General features: G+C 42.1%; 1 protein-coding gene across 7 annotated transcripts in view; it reads left to right on the top strand.

Moving 5' to 3' along the window:
• TPD52L1 (TPD52 like 1) overlaps window positions 1-19,112 on the top strand; it is a 100,807-nt gene that overhangs the window by 69,024 nt on the left and 12,671 nt on the right. For all 7 annotated transcript variants that reach the window (XM_044249520.1, XM_044249512.1, XM_044249504.1 and 4 more), the window contains exons 3-4: window positions 7,236-7,384; window positions 17,766-17,867. In XM_044249520.1, the coding sequence (XP_044105455.1) occupies window positions 7,236-7,384; window positions 17,766-17,867 (251 nt within the window). The remainder of the gene's footprint in view (window positions 1-7,235; window positions 7,385-17,765; window positions 17,868-19,112) is intronic.

Below are 19,112 nucleotides of genomic sequence, written 5' to 3'. Positions count from 1 at the left end.
CACTCATCCACACAGCCAACATGTGGCGTGCTGCCGAGTGCAGGCAATGGAAGATCTGTCCTTGTGTCAGGAGACCTAAAATAAGCCAATAGTGTCCAAAAGGCTACATCTCAGATGAAGTTTGCACTTGAAAAGAGGAACCTGATATGAACAGTTTAGTCTTTGGTTTATTACTGTGATCATGCAGTATGTGTGTTTTTAAGTTTCTTCATTGTGAGGCCAACACAACACTGGTGCAGTGGTCTTTGTATAGAAGGTATGCAATTAAGATTTGTCATGATCTTGAATTATTTTATAGCTTAAAGAAATATTTACTTTGTTTAAGGTTTTTTTTTGGAACCTCTGCACCTAACATGGGGCTCGAACCCATGACCCCAAGAGTCACGTGTTCTGCCATCTGAGCCAGCCAGGTGCCCCAAGATATTTGCTTTTTTTTTTTTTTAAAGATTGCATCTATTTGACATAGAGAGATACAGGGAGAGAGGGAACACGAGCAGGGGGAGTGGGAGAGGGGGAAGCAGGCTTCCCGCTGAGCAGGGAGCCCGATGTGGGGCTCGATCCCAGGATCCCGGGATCATGACTAGAGCCGAAGGCAGACGCTTTATAATATATGCATTTTTAAATACCAGTGTTTGAATATGTTTTCTTACAAACCTTACCAGTATACAAAGACATATTATTTTATTTCAGCTATTTGTTCCCTTTAGGTCCTGACATCTTTTTTGAGATCTTTACATACATGTTCTTTGGGGTTTTCCTTTTCTTTCTCTCCTGTTTTTTTTAAGATTTTATTTGTTTGAGAGAAAGAGAAAGAGAGGGAGAAAACACAAGCGGGGGTAGGGGCAGAGGGAGAAGCAAACTCCCTGCTGAGCAGAGGGCCCCCATGAGGGGCTCGATTTCAGGACCCTGAGATCATGACCTGAGCTGAAGGCAGAGGCTTAACCCACTGAGCCGCCCTCTCTTTCCCCGTCTTTGAATAAACTTGCTCGCTATTTCTGTGCTGCTTCCATCCTATTCCACTCTTACGTCCCTAAGCTGCATGTTACGCTTTGTATTCCATAATGTGCCTGGGCTTTTGAGAAGGATGAAATGTTGTCATTAGTACTATAAATTTATGATTATATAACCATCAAATACTGCCAGTGTCCTCTAGATAAAATGACTCAAGAAAAATAGGCATTAATAGGAGTAGGAAAAACAACAGGCAGCATGATCCAGTAAGCAAAGCCAATTTTCAGGCTCCCTTCATCTCCCTTTGGGCTCTTCTTCCTTCCTTTTGTGTGTGGTTCCCCAGGAAGAACACAGTACCCTCAAGCCACATGTCTTATAGACTTACAAAGAAGTGCCTTAGGCTCTGGGTCTTTCTTAGTTACTTCCTTCAAGGCCTTCTTTATTCTTTCTGGACTCAGTAGTGAACAACTGAAATGTTCATAATCAGTAATATCTTATTGTAATACCGTTCTGTATTAGAGTCCTTCAGAGACACAGAACCAGTAATATATATGTATGTATATATAAAAAGAAATTTTACAAGGAATTGGCTGATGTGATTATAGAGGCTGACAGTCACAGGATCTACGGTCAGTAATCTGGAGACCCGGGGTAGCTGATGGTATAGCTCTCGTCTGAAGGCCAGCAGGCTTGAGGCCTAAGAACTGCGGATGTTACAGTTTAAGTCTGAACGAAGATGAACAACAATATCCCAACTCAGAAGCAGCCAGGCAAGAAGAGTCCTTATTAACTGAAGGAAGGTCAGCCCTTTTGTTCTATTTTGACCTTCAGCTTATTTGATGAGGCCCACCCACCTTGGGAAGGCAATCTGCCCTACTCAGTCTACCAATTCAGTTGTTAACCCTATGAAATAAATAAATAAATACATACATACATACATACCTACCTACCTCCCGGGTACATGCAGCATGATATTTGACCAAATGGCTGGGCATCCCATGGTCCAGCCAAGTTGATGTATAAAAATAACCACTGCACTCTCTCAAGTAGTATCTGGATTTTTATCTTACTTCCTAGGAGTCTTAGCCAAAGGGATGATTAGCCAGGAGAGGAGTCTGGTCTTGAAGTAGTATATGCAAGAGACCAAATTCTCTTACTCCTAAGCATCATAATGATGCTTTAATAGTTTATGAAAGATTCCTTCACCTGGATATAAGTTAGATATTTTATGTAATCTGGCAGATAAAATAGGAAAGTAAATTTTCTATCTTCTAACACAAATTCCATTTTGAAGGTAATTAATTAGCTACTCCAGGTTAATTTATGTTTTTTTATATTTTTAATTGAGATATAAAATTAACTATTTTAAAGTGAACAGTTCAGTAGCATTTAGTATACTTACAATGTTGTGTAACTACCACCTCTAGTTCCAAACTATTTTGAATACCCCGAAAAGAAACCCCATATTCGTTATGCAGTTGCTTTCCCTTTCCCCTTCTGCATTCTGCCTCTATGGATTTACTATCCTGTATATTTCATAGAAGAGATGACCTTTTGTGTCTGGCTTCTTTCACTGGGCCGGATGTTTTTGAGGTTCATCCACATTGTAGCATATCTCAATACTCCATTCTTTTTTATGGCTGAATAGTACTCCGTTTTTGTGACTAGTGCAGTTGTGTATCTGTTCAACCGTTGATGGCCATGTCAGTGGTTTTCCCATCTGGCTATTGTGAATGGTGCTATTATGAACATGTGTATGCATGTATTTGTTCATATTCTTTGGGGAATATACCTGGGAGTGGAATTGTTGGTCATATGGTAATTTTATGTTTAACTTTTTAAGAAACTACCAGACTCTTTTCCACAGGAGCCATTTTCCATTCCTACCCAGCCATGTACAAGGCTTCCAATTTTGCTACATCCTCACCAATATGCACCTGTTAATTCATATTTAAGTAATCAAGTTTCAGTATCTAATCTTAATCATAAATATGGGTTGTCCAAGAGATCTTCTAGGGAGTCAGAAAACCAAAGAACCAGAGTATTAGTTTATAATAAAGAAATGATTAAGTTAAAGCAGAAAGGATATATTAAACACTTCCGTTAATGACTTACCTGCACTCCACCTCATCCCAGAAGGAATTTGCTGTGGCTCAGAGAGGTACTCACGGTATCAGGTTTTCATACCACCAGTCTCAGAGTATCTGGGAGCACGGGTTAAATAATGTATGTAGCCTGGCCCTACCAAGTTGAAGATATCAGAGTCTTAGGACATTAAAATCTGCATCTTAAATATGCCCAGTGAGTAACTCTTATGTGAACTGAAATTGAAAACCACTGGTGTAACCAGACCAAAAAAATCTCATTAGTCAAATGAAGGGTGGACTCTCGTCATGAGCATCATTTAAAATATTTGTGATTAAAGGTTCTGCCATGGGGCAGAACTCTCTGTTCTGTGGAAAGAGACGGGGTTCTCATTTTCATTCTTGCAAGCTAATATAATTGAAGATTACATGTTTTTTTTCAATTTCTGAATTTGCTCATAGATTTTTTGGCATATATTTAGACCACTGATAAATATACCGAAAGCTTCAAGAAATGTGAGGCTCAATGTTTCTTTGAAATGATGAGAATTTCATTAAAGAATCCGAGAACAGACCAAACTGAGTAACCAAGTTCATGTTTCTATCATTAAAAGTCTGTTCCTTACAAATACTTTTTTTTTTTTTAATTTGACAGACAGAGATCACAAGCAGGCAGAGAGACAGGTAGAGAGAGGAGGAAGCAGAGAGCCCCATGTGGGGCTCAATCCCAGATCCCAGGACGCTGGGATCATGACCTGAGCGGAAGACAGAAACTTTAACCCACCGAGCCACCCAGGCGCCCCCTTACAAATACTTTTTAATGTGTGCTTCCATGTCTAGAATATTAGGTACGGGACTTCATTGTTCTTTCTTTAGGTTGGTGTTTGGTAAATTGATCACTTCAGTGTTTCTCTTCACTTCTGGGGGATTAAGGATTTCATTAGAAAACTACGAATCCCTTGCCTCCCTCAAATAACTAATGAATCTCTTATTGCCCCTCAATATTGAATACATTTCTAGGGTCCCATAGATAGGAGGTTGAGAATATCAAGGTATTTGAGCCTCCTTCCTCTTCTCTACATCTGTAAGTTCTTACTGCCACTTAAAAATTGTCCCCTTATTTTTATTACAGAGTGAAAAACACAGTCTTACCCAATGGATAAAAAACCCCAAGATTCCCAATAATTTCAGTCACTCAGAACATATTATTGATGCAAAAGAAAGCAGAAAACGTCTTTTTTACAGAATAAAAGGCTGCTACAGAAAGACAGCTAGAGATACAACCTTGAGAAATAGTAGACCACAGATTAAACGCAAGAGACACATTGACAAATATGAAAAAGTGGAATGTGACGGGATAGCGAAAGAATAGAGGGTTTAATTTTAAAATAACCATGTGTTCTCATTTAATGGGGAGACCAAAAGCATGACCCCCTTTGGTGGTCCCGGAGTGGACTCCTTTTGCAGTTGTGAGTATACGTCTGCATACTGAAGACCTGCTCCTCAAGACTGTGCTACTGACTAGAACATGTTTGTAGAGTGGGTAATCATGTTAGAGAGATTCCTATGACACTGGAAAACTGTCCCATAAACATAAGAAATGACTAATGTGAGATTACTAGGACATTTGCTGATATTAAAAACTCCAAGAGATTGGGGTTTTTTTTTCCCCACGATAGTATTTAAGATGCTTCCAACTTAGAATTTTGCCTATTATACAGAAGTGATTATTTATGTCCGTGAAGCTTCACACTATTCCGATCTGTCCACCATTGGGGTAAAATCTTCCTCGCACTAGTAAAAAATCTAATCTGTGCCAAGAGGCCTGTCTTTCTCGAGAGGCTTTTTTAGCAGCTGTATCTCCAGTAACCTGAGGAGCACATCTGCCTGGTGACTGATGATGTTAGTGTAAATGTGGTTTGTGGTCAGAAGTAGAGCTAGATATTCTGGCTGTAAATGAGACACGGCGGCCACATTTGTAAAAATAAGAAATCTGGTGAAAATGTCAGGCTTTTTATGACCCCTGTGCATGTGGGATGCTAAGGGAGTACTGATAGTTCTCTTCTGGCTTCACAAAGAAAGTCAGGATCATTTTGTAAATTTAAGCAATATTACCAGGGCAATACATTATAAAACATGACAACAGAATAAAATACAACAATCAGAATCAAAGACTTCATGGAGTTTCAAATTAATTTTCACAGGTTATAGCACCACTCTCGAAAATCTGAGCATTTTACAAGAGCTGCTTTGTTAGAAATTACATTTGCAGGGGCAGTTTTTGTGTGTGTGACTTGCTTATTTTATAACTGTAAGTTTGTACATTTTGACCTTCTTCACCCATTTCATCCACCCTCCCCCCGCACCCCTCCTGCTGGCAATCACCAGTCTCTTCTCTGTATCTATGAGCTTGTTTTCATTTGCTTTGTTTTTTAGATTCCACATATAAATGGCATCTTATGGTATTTGTTTTTCTCTGTCTGATAACATTTCACTTAGCATAATAACCTCAAGTTCCATCCATGTCATAAATGGCAACATTCCCATCTTTTTTATGGCTGAATAATATTTCTCTCTTTGTGTGTGTGTGTGTGTGTGTGTGTGTATGTGTGTGTGTGTGACATTTTCTTTCTCCATTCTTCCATCAGTGGATGCTTAGCTTGTTTCCATATCTTGGCTATTGTAAATAATGCTGCAGTGAACACGGGGGTGTATGCACCTTTTTGAGTTAATGTTTTCATTTTCTTTGAATAAATACCCAGAAGGGAAATTGCTGGGTGGTATGATAGTTCTATTTTTAATCTTTTGAGGGATCTCCATACTGTTTTACATAGTGAACAAGAGCAGTTTTATGAGATTTGCTTTTCTTCTTATTCAGTGGAAAGAGGAAATATATCCTCACTATACCCTTGTACATGAGTGGTCATGGCAGCTTTATTTGCATTGGCCAAACCCAAATGTCCTTCACCAGGTGCATAGGTAACAAACTGTCCATACAAGGAATACTGCTCTTCAATAAAACAGGTAGAACCTGTGATAATGCAGCAACATGGATAAGTCCCCAAAATCTCAAGTAATTAGACCGAGTGAACAAAGGCACACAAAATGAGTATGTGCTGTGGAGTGAAAGAAAAGACCAGCGAGCGGCTACCCGGGAGGAGGGGTGGGGGAAGGAAGAGGGAGGAATGACAACGAAGACCTAGAAGATTTTTGGAGGTGATGGACATGTTCCCTTTCTTGGTAGCAGTGATGACTTCACCAGAGTAACACACATGTCAAAACTTACAAGCTATACACTTTAAATATGGGTGGTTTATTATACATCAATTATTTGTCAGTACATTGTTAAAAAGAAAAAGACCCACGAATCACATTCTTGCAGACATCCTCTCCCCCCTTATTCTCCCCTCCTGAGGCACTAGCTTGGCAAAACCAGTGTCTGCCCAGTCAGTGTCTGCATCAATGCAGTGATGTGTGATGGGCAAAAAATACACACACAGGGGTTGGGGGCTGGGTGAGCCCGGTGGTGGGTATTACGGAGGGCACGTATTGCATGGAGCACTGGGTGTGGTGCATAAACAATGAATCTTGGAACACTGAAAAAATAAAATAAAATTAAATTAAATTAAGACATTAAAAAGATAAATAAAAATAAGATAAACAAACAAAAAAATAATAATAAAAATAAACACACAGTACTGACCAGTGACACATGAAGTTGCTTTTAGGAGCAAATTAAATATTAAAAAAAAAAAAAGAAAAGAAAACATTTTGGGAGGTGGGCACCTGGGTGGCTCAGTTGATTAAGCATCCAACTCTTGATCTCAGCTCAGCTCTTGATCTCAGGGCTGTGAGTTCAAGCCCTGCGTTTTGGGGGGGGAAAAATTGGAAGATGAGAAGCCAAAAAGTTAAGTAGCAGCTATTTTCTAGTGGATTAGAGGTAATCATTCTTGTTTATATTTTGCTGTATGAATTTTTTTTATAAGGAGCAATGATTGCTTTTATAATCATTAAAACTAAAGAAATCTGCTTCTATTTCAAAATATCAGACCGTCATCGCTGTGGGATGTGTTGGCTAGAAGTAAACGTGGGCCTGGAATACAGTGGTGCGCCGGGCGGCTTTGGAGCACCGAGCGCTTTGCAGGTGTGTGTTTCAACTGCCCTCACGTCTTTCCGCACCGCTTTCCCTCCTACCTATAGCTCGAAGACGAAATCACAACATTACGGCAAGTTTTATCGGCAAAAGAAAGGCATCTGGTTGAGATAAAGCAAAAACTCGGCATGAACCTGATGAATGAATTGAAGCAGAATTTCAGCAGAAGCTGGCACGACATGCAGACCTCGACCGCGTAAGTCTAGCCACGGAATTTCTAAAAAATCACTTATTGCTATCTCTCACTTCTTCTGTTTTCGTTTTTGTGTTTTTTCTATGAGCTGATTTGGAACTTGTGGCTAGGAAAAATATTTTCTCTAGAAATAAAATAAATATGAATAATCATTAAATACACTGTCTGGTGCAGACTCTGAAAAGTAACTTCATGAAATTAAACTGTTTACCAGACGACTTTTATGGGTTTGTATTTTTTCTCTGGATTAGATACTTCTAAACATTCCTGAAGTAGATATTTCTCTCTTTATGTTTGCTTATACAGTTCTAAATGGACAGGTGCTTTTTCCTCAAATACTCAGCATTCACTACAGATTTTCAGTTTCTATACCAATGGTTGGCAGGTTTAGTACAGACTTGTTGCCCACTGATTTCAAAAGAAATGCTTATACTTTGGGGGTGTGCTTTTCATCCCTTCTACTCTAGGGAGTATTTAGAGCTGCGGTAAGGCCACGTGAGATCATAGAAGTGTGTGTGTGTTTGTGTGTGTGTGTGTGCGCGCACGCTCATGTGCTCTCTGTCCCTGGATCCTGACACAGAGTCCCTAAGTTTCTTGGAATTTCCAGAGTAGTAGTAGTAGTATTCTTTGTTCTAATGAGGTAATTCTCAGTGACTCTGGGTTGGGGGGGCCGGTCACAGGAAAGACCAAGCCATGATTAGAAACTTGGACTTGGAACGCCGTGCCCTTTCCTCCAGAGAGAGAAGAGGAGGCTGGAAGTGGAGTTAATGACGGGTCGTACGTAACATCCCCTAAACATGGTGTCCGGAGAGCTTCTGGGTTGATAGACAAAGGACAATGCTGGGAGAGGGGCACACCAAGAGAGAGCATGGAAGCCCCACAGCCCTCCCTATATACCTTGCCCTGTCTGTACCCTTTGTCATATCCTTTTATAATAAACCAGTCATCTAGTAAGGAAACCATTTTCCGGAGTTCTGAAACCACTCTGGCAAATTAATCAAACTTGAGGAGGAGGTCATAGGCACCTCCGATTTATGGCCCATTGGCCAGAAGCACACGGGCGATAACCTGCACTTGCCATTGGTATCTGAAGTGGGGTGAGGGTGGCGGTGTTGTAGGATTGACCCTGTGGGAGCTGACACTGTCGCCCAGTATGCAGTGCCTTACATTTTAGGACACCCAGTTGGTGTCCCAGATTTGCTTGGTGAGGGAAAAACTATGTGTCTGGTGTCCAATGTGTTGTGAGTGTGGGGGTCGGCCCAACAGCAAAGGAGACACACAGGAAAAGTGAGTTTTTCCTGCTCACACCACCAGAAATTGTTTAGGCTCCCCCATTATCTTTTTGTCTGATATTAGGCAAGATACAAAATAACTTTGGATATTCTACAATCATACTTTCATTGGATTACTCTTTAAATTACATGAGTTACTCAACTACGGTGGTGCTTTTCTAATGATTTAAAATATTGTGCTTGCCAGGTGTTCTTGTATCAAAGGGAAGAAGGTGCCCACCTCATGATGTAATTTTTCTTTTTCTGTGAGTTGGGGGGTAAGAGCCGATGGAGAAAGTTCCTATCCCTGGCCCTAACATTAGCCCCCAGTTTTTGTCTTTGTATTATGCATTTTCTTCCCTGGCATTATGCACTGGATGGTAAAGATTGCATTCCTAATATTTTAGTGGAAATCAATTTTTCTCTTTGCAGGTACTTTTCTCCCAACTTAGATAGGCCTGGCAGTAGGAACAAGTACCAGTGGACAGCAAGCACTTCAGTTTTGCCGGTGGCCAGCTCTGCCTGCTGGCTGCGGAAAACTAAGCCCTAAGACCCAGCGAAGGGGTCCTTTGTATGAAGAGTTCCATCTAAACGAACTTGGCGTCTCCCCACTCTGCTTCCCCTAGGTACCATGTTCAGAAGAATGTTCTCTTCCCCTGCCACAGCCTCTTAGTCTTATCCGCTCCTGTGCTGGTGTCCCCCAAGGGCTCATCCCAGCAGCATCAGAGCACAGCCCAGAGTAAGGCAGGATGGAGCCAGGGAGCCCATGGAGTTATCTCCGGGGGCAAATTAACCTTCCCCGACCCAATGGTGACAATTATGGAAGACCTTAAGAGAACGCATGGTGGTGTTTATCAATGTAAATTATATATGGCAACACTACTAAGTGAGCTTCTCTGTCAGTAGTTTGGGCTTCCGTCTTTGCATTTTGGTGGCTTAAACCACTTAATGGCCCTGACAGAATGAGGAGGAACAAGCTCCAACATCCTGGTCCTGGGCACCTCCTGTCACGCTGATCTGAGCCTCCTTTGAGGGTGTAAGACCCAGGCAGGATCTTGCTGCTTGGCCTCCCTAAGCACACTGCAGGAGTGGGCTAACCCAACAGAGAGCAGGGCGACTTCGGCGCTTCCGTCGCTGAAGGGAGGGACGGAGCAGCCCATGTCTGGGCAGAGGCTATGCCAGGTTTGCCCTGGTCTGAGGGGGCTGGGTGGGGAGAGATTTCACAGTCATGGGAGACACGGAATTGGAGCAAGTTCAAGGAGGGTGGGTAGAAAATATATAGTCTCCGGTTTCCTCATGCTTGAAAAACAATTTGGTTTTGTAGTCAGGCAGTCTAGTTAGTAGCAAGCCTTTTGTTAAATGAATAGATTCTATTCCCTAGGGTTACAGAGCTGAAAGACTAGTCAGGACAACAGAGTTTGGTTTTTGTTTTTGTGTATTTTATAAGATATTCCAAATAAGTAGTTAAACAGTAAATATGAGGAGTGACATGAAGGAAAATAGTGTTGTGTGTGAAGCAGGAGACTGAACCTTGCCTGGGGCCTCAGGGAAGGTTTTTCAAGGCAGAAGACGGATGCTTCAGCAGAGCTCTGACGGATGAGTGGGAACTTCATCAGGCCGGGAGGGGCAGGGGGAGCCTCCTGGGGGAGGCACAGCCTGCTGATGGCCAGAAGGAGAGAAGGCTCCCTCTCTCCGGCCCCCCTACCCCAGGAAAGCAGTCCAGTTCATTAGCGTTTCGGAGACAGCAGGGAAAAGTGGCCAGGGCTTACACAGGGCCTTGTGGTTCCTGTTAATAGAGTTACTCTTACTCCACAGGCACTAGAAAGCCATTAAAAGGGTCATGACATTTCATTTGCCTACCATGTCTTATGTGTTGTTATTACCCAGGAGCTAATCTAAGCCCTCAGGATATGGGATTCAACAAGATGAACAAAGTTCTTAGCTTCGTAGTGTGTTGAAAAGAGCATGAAACCCGTGACAAAGCCACGATAGGAGGAGCTGTCAGAAGTCCTGTGATAAGAAAGCAGAGGCTGACGGGCTAGAGGAGAGGGCAGAAGCCGCTGAGACGGAGTCCCAGGCAGGGCAGTCCTGTCCTAGTGCCGTCCTGGGAGGTTACTCTGAGCTGACATCTGAATGACCAGAAGGATCCCGTCTTGTGATGATGTAAGAGAGACCTTTGGGGTTGAGGCAAATGTTGCTGCCAAGACCCCGAGGCCAGAAGCCGTTTTGAAATGGAGAGATGGGGGTAGAGGTCAGGTCCTCGGGGGCCTTCCAGACCAAGGGGAGAACTGGGATTCTTATTCCAAGGGCTCTGGATGCCACTGTAAGATTTGAAGCAGGAAGTAATCTGTTCCGATTCACCTTAAAAAAAAAAAAATCACTCTGGTTTCTTTGTGTTCTACAGAATGGAGAGAGGCAGGAGTGGAGACTGGAAAATCATTTCTGAGACGATTGTAGTAGTCCACTTTGGTGAGGATAGTGAGGGACAGAGAAGGGACGGGATTTAGTGGCCAGGCCAGGGGGGGTTCCCAAAGGTTTGGGGGTGGGAGAGGAGGGAAATGCAAGGATCAAATGTGACTGTCTGGCCTTTGACGGCGGCAGCCCGTTGAGCACTGGGACGGTTTACAGCAGTGGGCATTCCTTGCATCAGGCTAAGCCCATGGGCTATGGACTCCATTTGCTTGGATTGAACTCTAGGTCCCCAGCATCGGTGAGATGAGATCATATTAGTACCTATGTCATAGGTAGTGAGGATTCAGTGAGCCAATCGTAAAGCAGGCAGAATGGTGTCATACTTTGTAGGCCTGTTTGCTGTTCTAGAAAACAAGTCTAACAGGGAGACTCAAGAATTGGTTCTGGTGACACACAAGTTTCTCTGTCGAGAGGTCCACTCGGGAACAGGAAGGGATGGAAATAAACAGGGGGAGTCGTCTGCATATTGATCTCATCGAAAGCTACAGGACTACGTGAAAGTTCCTCAGAGATTGTTTAATCAGTGTGGATGATCATGGACTCCTCACTCTTTTAGGAATGATGTGAGCCTCCCTTTGTAAGGAAGAATCAATCCTTTTCTTAAGAGGGAGGCATAAGTATATCAGCAACATAATTTGAGGAGAGCTCCTTTCTCCCACCCTCTCTGCTTGGCTGCCGAGGTAGGGGGAAAGGTCCTAATGACATGGTGGGGGGCTTGGTTATAGAATCTGTTTTCACCCTTGAATTAATTAAATCCCTGCTGTTAGTGCCATGATACCCGTTCTAGGACAAGATCTGTACCGCATAGGATGAAAATGTTGATGGGAGGGAATGAGGAGCTGGGTAGGGTTAGGTTGGGTAGAATTAAATTTCAAAGCACTAAAAAAAATTCTAGCTGTCAGAGAATTGAAGGTGATTCCCAGAGGCAATACTTTGCATACTGATTAAGCAATCATGACCTATTTAGTTTGATTTATACTGAAAAGAAAATCTATGATATGTTAATGAAGAAGGATCTTGGCATATTTTAGCCTGTGGTAGGATTCAAGTAGGAATAGGATGGAATGAGTAGAAATAATTACACAGCATACTGAAATTATCTCCTTTATGGAAAGATAACGGTACAGTAGCAGGTCAAAAGATCATCCGTATTCGGGGTTTGTTGTTGCTGTTGTTTCTGTCATAGTTCTGTCTTGCTTTGATTTGAGAGACTTTAAGAACACACACCAGAATTCCTATCACCTCCCTTTTTTATTATAGTCTTAAGGGTTTTTGTTATTGTTTGTTCTCTGCTGCTTTTTTATGTTGTCTTTTTGGGCTTTAAAGAGACAGTGGGGAAGTGGGAGACTTTGAAGTATTAGAGGTAGGGAGGCTACAGGAGGAGAAACTGAACCTCTTCTGTAGGTAGAAGGAGTAGGAATTCAGAAATCTGACATTCTTGTGGGTTATTCAAACTGATAGGCTTCATTTTAATAAGTCTGCAGCCTCTGCTAACCCTTTCTCCACTAGTAAGCCCCTATGAGCTGTACTGCAGACCAGACAGTAGGTCTGCCAAGGGGGGAAGGTTTTGGGACAATTCCCTCTCTTTGGAACAATTAATAACTTCATCCTTATAAAGAGCAGGAAAATGCAGTCTTAAAAAAAAATGTGCAGTCCTTGAAAATTGAAGTTTAGTTTATGATTTATTTACTCTTTGATTTTGTGCTTCTAAGACTTCCAAACCATTATAGCCAGTAATGATTGTTACCTCTTCTTTTATGAGAAGCCTGTCGTAATGCCGTTGAGTTGGGAAGTGCCAGTGAAGATTAAAGACCTCATTTCAAAAGACACACACAGTCAATCTCTCAGACAGCTGTTTATTCTGCTTACCTTTTGCCTTTCATCTTACCACACAAAGCAGGAGACAGACTCTTCTTTTCCAGGTTCAAGTGGTAAATCTTTTTTGGTTACATGTTTAGGGAACTTCCTGAAGAAAATAAGCTTAAACACTTCTGCATCTCTGGTGAGATGCTGCCTGGGCAACTGTTAAAATGATAATCTTCTTAAAATCCCATAACAGAAGATGTATCTATGCTATAAAATATCTTCTTGTAAAAAGACTCTGGATTTTTAACTCTTCTATTGGAGTGTTAAAAAAAAATGCTTTAAGTCAAAACATTTTAGAAGACGTGCTTTCTCCTTTTGATTATGAATACTACTTTCAAATCCGTAAGGCATGGCAAGGGGAACTGCATGAAAAGTCAGTAGAATAATAGAATGTCTTTTATTTGGTTTGCAGAGAGTTGTACCTCTCCCTACTGAAGATCCTCTTGTCAGTGTGCTGGCCAGCCTGTTCTGGCCAGTAAATGTTATTCATTCCTTAAAGAAGATGTGGTGTAGGGGTGCGTGGTGGCTCAGTCAGTTAAGCGCCCAACTCTCGTCTTGGCTCAGCCCCTGAACTCAGAGGCATCATCACATCGAGCCCCACACTGGGCACTGTGCTCAGCAGGGAGTCTGCTTGAGAATCTTTCTCCTTTTCCCTCTGCCCCCACCCCTGCTTGTGTTCTCTCTCTCTCTCTCAAAATAAATAAACAAATCTTAAAAAAAAAAGAAAAGAAAAAGATGTGGCATATATATACGCCATGGAATATCATTCAGCCATGACAAAGAAGGAAATCCTGCCTTTGGACAACAAGGACAAATCTCAAGGGCAATAGGCTAAGTGAAATAAGTCAGAGAAAGACAAATACTGTGTGGCATCACTCATATGTGGAATCTAAAAAAAATTTTAAAAGAAGGCAAATTCTTAGAGGCAGAGAGTAGAAGGGTGATTGCTAGGGACAGTAGAGTGGAGGACATAGGGAAATGTTGGCAAATACAAACTTCCCCTTTATAAGATGAATAAAAGTCTGAGGCTCTGACGTGTAACAGTGACTCTGGTTGGTACCTGCATTGTGTAATCGAAATTTGCAAAGGGAGTAGGTCTTAAATGTTCTCACCAAAATATATATAAAAACATGCGAGGTGATGGATGTATATTAACTAGGTGGGAGGAGTTCTTTCGCAATGTATATGTCTATCAAATCATCACGATGTACACTTTAAATATCTTACAATTTTGCCATTCATACCTTAGTAAAGCTGGAAAAAAAAAAAAAAAGGACTATCTGTTCCAGCCAGATGATCTCTGAAAAGTAAAGCCTGTGTTCCCATTGACTTTCAGTGAAAAGTAGAAGGTTTACTTACACCCTTAATTTAAAAAAATCTCCCAGTCAGAAGTCTTCAGTGAGTTAACACATAGAGATACGCGGTAAATGTGAGCTACTGTTTGCTAGCATGGTTACACTTCTACCTAAAAAAGATTCAGGCCTGGACCAGATGCCAGCCTTGTTGGGACACAGGTTCCCACATAGCTGCTGTTGGCTGGAATCGCTCCGAAGCCCATGAGGACAAATTGCCCTTCCCTCACCAGCAGGCTTCCGTGGTCTTCCTCCAGAGCCGGGAGCCGCACGCTGCCGAGTCCGACTGTCTTCTGGAGCTGAAGTCTGGCATTCCACCTGGACTCTCTTTCCTTCCCCTGGCCTCCTGTGGCCCTCGCTCCGGCTTATCCAGGCCTTGGGGGACACGGGGCGGATGAACGAGATGCAGCCCTTGCCCTCAGGAAGTGCACGCAGGTCATGGAGGCAGACTCAAAAACCGTAATTGGAACAAAGTAAAAAATGTGTTAGGAAAGAGCGTCACAGTGTGCAAAGTGCATCACAGGCACACAGAGGAGAGGCACGTAACACGGGTCGCTGGGAGCATCTGCTCCGTCTTTCCGCCTCCCCATGCACAGCGGACAGCAAGCTGAGCGTCCCGTAACATTCTGACGTTTGTTTCAGGAGAATGTATTCGTTCCCTTTGCATCACGTATGTGACTCAGCAATGGTGTAACTCTATATTTAGCTTAAAATAAGAGACATCATCTAAAATGCTAAATACCATTTCCATTTAAATTACAAGGTCGTCAGGTGAACCAGAAGGTTGGTGTTTAAGTTGTTTTTCATTATTTGAATATTACTGAATGTAATTTGATGTGATAAGGTTGAGAGCTGGTTTTAAGAATTAGGAGTCCGGACTGTGCGCCAAATTCCATGGCACAATTAAGGGAGTAAGATATAAATGGAATGACATCCTTCAGGGTTTTCAGTGGCCTGCCAGGAGGGTCTTTTTTCAAGATGTGAGCCCCTCGCCTCCGGTAGGGATGTGTAGGACTTCATTCAGTTTTAGGATCGAGCCCAATTAGAATGCAGTGTAAGCGTACAGGGTCTGTGTGGTACACAGCTCCAGGGGGACCCTTGGCTTACTCTGTGCTCTGAGTAGTGCTTCTTAGAGCTTTTAAGTGCTCTGAGCCCACTGGCCTATTTCTCACGGGATCCCTGGTTACTTTGTTCTGAGAAGCCACTTCTTCCCATACCACCCTGTCTCATTGCCTCCCACCCCCCCAATCTCTTTCCCTCTATTATCGGTCTCTGTGTAATGTATGTGGGATGTCTAGTGATTGTTTTTAAGAAATGCAGTCATTAGTTTAGGGAGGAGAGGTGTAAAAATGTGGGGAAAGAGATACATCTTAGAAGTCTTCAGATGCACTATTACTACTTTTCTCCACAAATACGTGAGCTATAGACAACTGACCTAACCTACCTTCCAAAGTCTGTCATCTCTAAGGTGAGAAGACGTCCGGCCGGAAGGCAGGCACACTAGTCCTAGCCCTGTCTCTGTCTCTAAAAGGTCACACAGTTCTTCCGGGCCTCAGTCCCGTCATCTGTAGTCTGAAGAAATTGCATTCTAGTCCCTTTCAGATTTAACATTATGTAATCCTCAGAAGTAAAGACTTTAACAGTTCTGGAATGCCTGGGTGGCTCCTTTGGTTAAGCGTCTGCCTTTGGCTGAGGTCATGATCCCAGGGTCCTGGGATCAAGTCCCGCAACAGGCTCCTCGCTCAGCAGAGAGCTTGCTTCTCCCTCTGCCTACCACACCCCCTGTTTGTAAGCTTTCTCTCTCTGACAAATAAATAAAATCTTAAAAAAAAAAAAATGAACAGTCCTAAAAGTCTCTCTTCAACACGCCTTTGAGCTCTCCATATGGTTGGTTTTAAACTTTGAAATTTCACCTAAGTATGGAGTTGCACTTTTCATGGTGAGGACTTAATGTCACTAATACTTCACTAAAGTAGTTGGAAGCCTGTGTATACCCACCACACTTTGTTCTAGACAAGTGTGTTTAAAACATAATGTAGCTGGCTAACCCGAACCCTAACTTATTGCTGACTAGATGTGCTTCCCTCTGGCTAGCTATTTTGAAATTAAGCCGTCAAATTCAGAATGTGATATACACACACGTGTCCAAAAGTCACCTCATCTCAAAATGCAAAGCGTTCTCCAGTATATAAACTACAGGGAACAGTTTACAAGGAACAGGTACAAGCAAAAGTTAAATATTTGCTCTAATTGCAAGAAATTCCTGTAGAAATGCAAGAGCAACGGAAGCAGGAATTCCCTAGCTAGTCTCCGGTCCCAGCTTCACACAGAAGTCATAGATGCTGCAGGGTCTTTCTTTACTTTTCCCTTGAGCCCCCTTTTAGGCTGTACAGAGTCAGTGCTAGGTGGGTGCTCGGTGCTCCTTCTTCCCTTGCTTCCCTTTCCCCAACCCCCAGAACCCAGCTGTATGCTCTATGCTGCTGACACTCACTTGGCCAAGGCCCCAGGGGTCTCTGGCCCTGATCGACAGCAAAAGGTGACTTTCACAATCTGACTAAGGGTGCCCGCTTTGCTCTTTTTAATTTTTCAAAGTGGGACATTTACAAGACAACAAAACCCTCCCCTCCTTTTTTTTCCTGCCAAATATGATGGGATCATGTGACAGAGCAGCCAGATCAAAAGCTTTAAGGCAAGATGGGGCCTAGTAGGTCCATGGACCGGTGAGGAGGTCTGGGGCCTGGAGCAGGGGGCCGAGAGGACAAGCTTGTGTACAATCATCGTGAGGCCATTGTATGGACTTTGGCTTTTACTCCAAGTCCTCAAGGAGTCAGTCTAGTGGGTACATTGGCCAATGAACAGACCATTGCTGAATTATCTTCCTAAAACTCTGAAAAAAGGTCACTATGTTTTCTTAAGATCATGTGCCCTTCTAGCCTATTCCCAAGCATAAATGCGAGAAAAATAAGCGAAATACTAGTTATATTTTGCCCCTTTCTGGTTAATTTGACCCCTGAACAATAAAAGCTGATTCTTCTCCTTGAAATACACACTATCTCGTTTCTGTGTTACCTTCGTTGGCTGTTTTCTGGAGAGTGTCTCTTCAAAGAGTTTGAACGCACACTTCAAGAACAACTGTAGTCTGAGAGCATGTCTGTTTGCAGTTACACGACTGATCGGCATGTTACACTTGCCTATGGATATTTTCCCCGAATTCAGATTGAGCAGTCTGACTTTCCCACCGATGGGCAGCCATCCATCCCTCATCCCCAGACAATGAATAGAATCAGTAACTTTTGTGGATCATTGTCTTCATAAAGCTGTTTAGAAAAGGAATTTTCAAAGTAAGGAGGGAGAAGGATGGGGAATGTTCTGTGGGCGATCATCACGTATAAGCTGTGTTTCTACGGTTCTGTTTACTTCCAGCTACAAGAAAACACACGAAACGCTGAGTCACGCAGGGCAGAAGGCAACTGCAGCTTTCAGCAACGTGGGGACGGCCATCAGCAAGAAGTTTGGAGATATGAGGTAGTGTGGGGCAGAACCATGGGGATGCTGCTAAGCCCTGGGCCTTCTGAGGGAAGGGGAGCTTTCTCTATGGGCTCGTCTTCCTAACACATTCTTTTTAAATTGGATCAACATCTTTTGTGGCTGATAATGATTGGTGACTGAGATCGATTTTTATAATGGGGAGTTTTCTGTTCGTTGGTCTGGTTAGTGAGCCTGGTCCCGAACATGCCCTTTCTACGAGGACATGACCTAGTAAAAAATAGAAGATCCAGGGCTCCTTTAATTACTGGTAATAAGGGGGGATTTCAAACGAAGGCAGCACATACTGATTTTTCTTCATTAAAATTTAAACAGTAAGTTAAAATATGCATTCAGTGGACTAGGCTCTGACAAACCATTCTAGGTTACATTTTCGTATTCATCCATCTAGGATTTTTTTCTATGCTGAATACATACGTATTTATTCTTTTATTCCAAAAAGGGGCCATGGTATATAGTCCTTGCACATTTGGGTTATTTTCAATATTACATTTTATATCCCATTACGGTGAACATCAGGATTTTGAACTGAGAACCAAGTGTCCTCACTATAGGCGCCAGAGGAACTAGTGCAGTTTTGACCATTTTTATTTTCTATAGTATTTTTAGTAAGTTATCTCATATAGAGTTGTTACTTTCATTTTTTTAAAAAACTTTTGATGTATACATTTCAAATGTCTTTTTTTTTAAAAACTGCATATAAATTTTCATTGGATTCTGAAACCATTTCTTAATGGTTACCTTTAATGGTTACCCTACAAACTTGATACCTAGAGGCAAATATTTATATCGTTCTGTTTAAGTTATTTTTGGTTTCATACGTTACTGGATTGTGCCCCTCTACTATCTTAACAAGTTGGCATTTGTGCGGCTAGAGTTAAGTAACTCCATATGCATGAGTCTGAATACATTGTTTTATCTTCATAGTTGTTGATAATGTGATAAGAAAAGCAACTGAAATTTTTCAGAGGCTGCATGTAATGAATAGGTAAACCTTCTGGATTATTAATTAACCCTCATTTTATTACAAATAAAATTTGCTGTCATGTCAATGGCATTAAAACATTTATCTAAACTAATTAAATAATTTCTCAGAACAGAAAATCCCCTCTTACCTGCTGTCTCCAAGAAAATATATTTTGCCATATTTATAAAATTTGTCCTCCACGTACTTAGTTGAAACCTTCACTGGAACTCTAGAACCACAGCATGGTACTAGAGTGT

This window comes from Neovison vison, chromosome 1 (assembly GCF_020171115.1).
Source record: "Neovison vison isolate M4711 chromosome 1, ASM_NN_V1, whole genome shotgun sequence".
NCBI classification, from domain to species: domain Eukaryota; kingdom Metazoa; phylum Chordata; class Mammalia; order Carnivora; family Mustelidae; genus Neogale; species Neogale vison.
The sequence above is the reverse complement of the archived record's forward strand: the minus strand, read 5'-3'. Positions and strand labels throughout refer to the sequence as shown.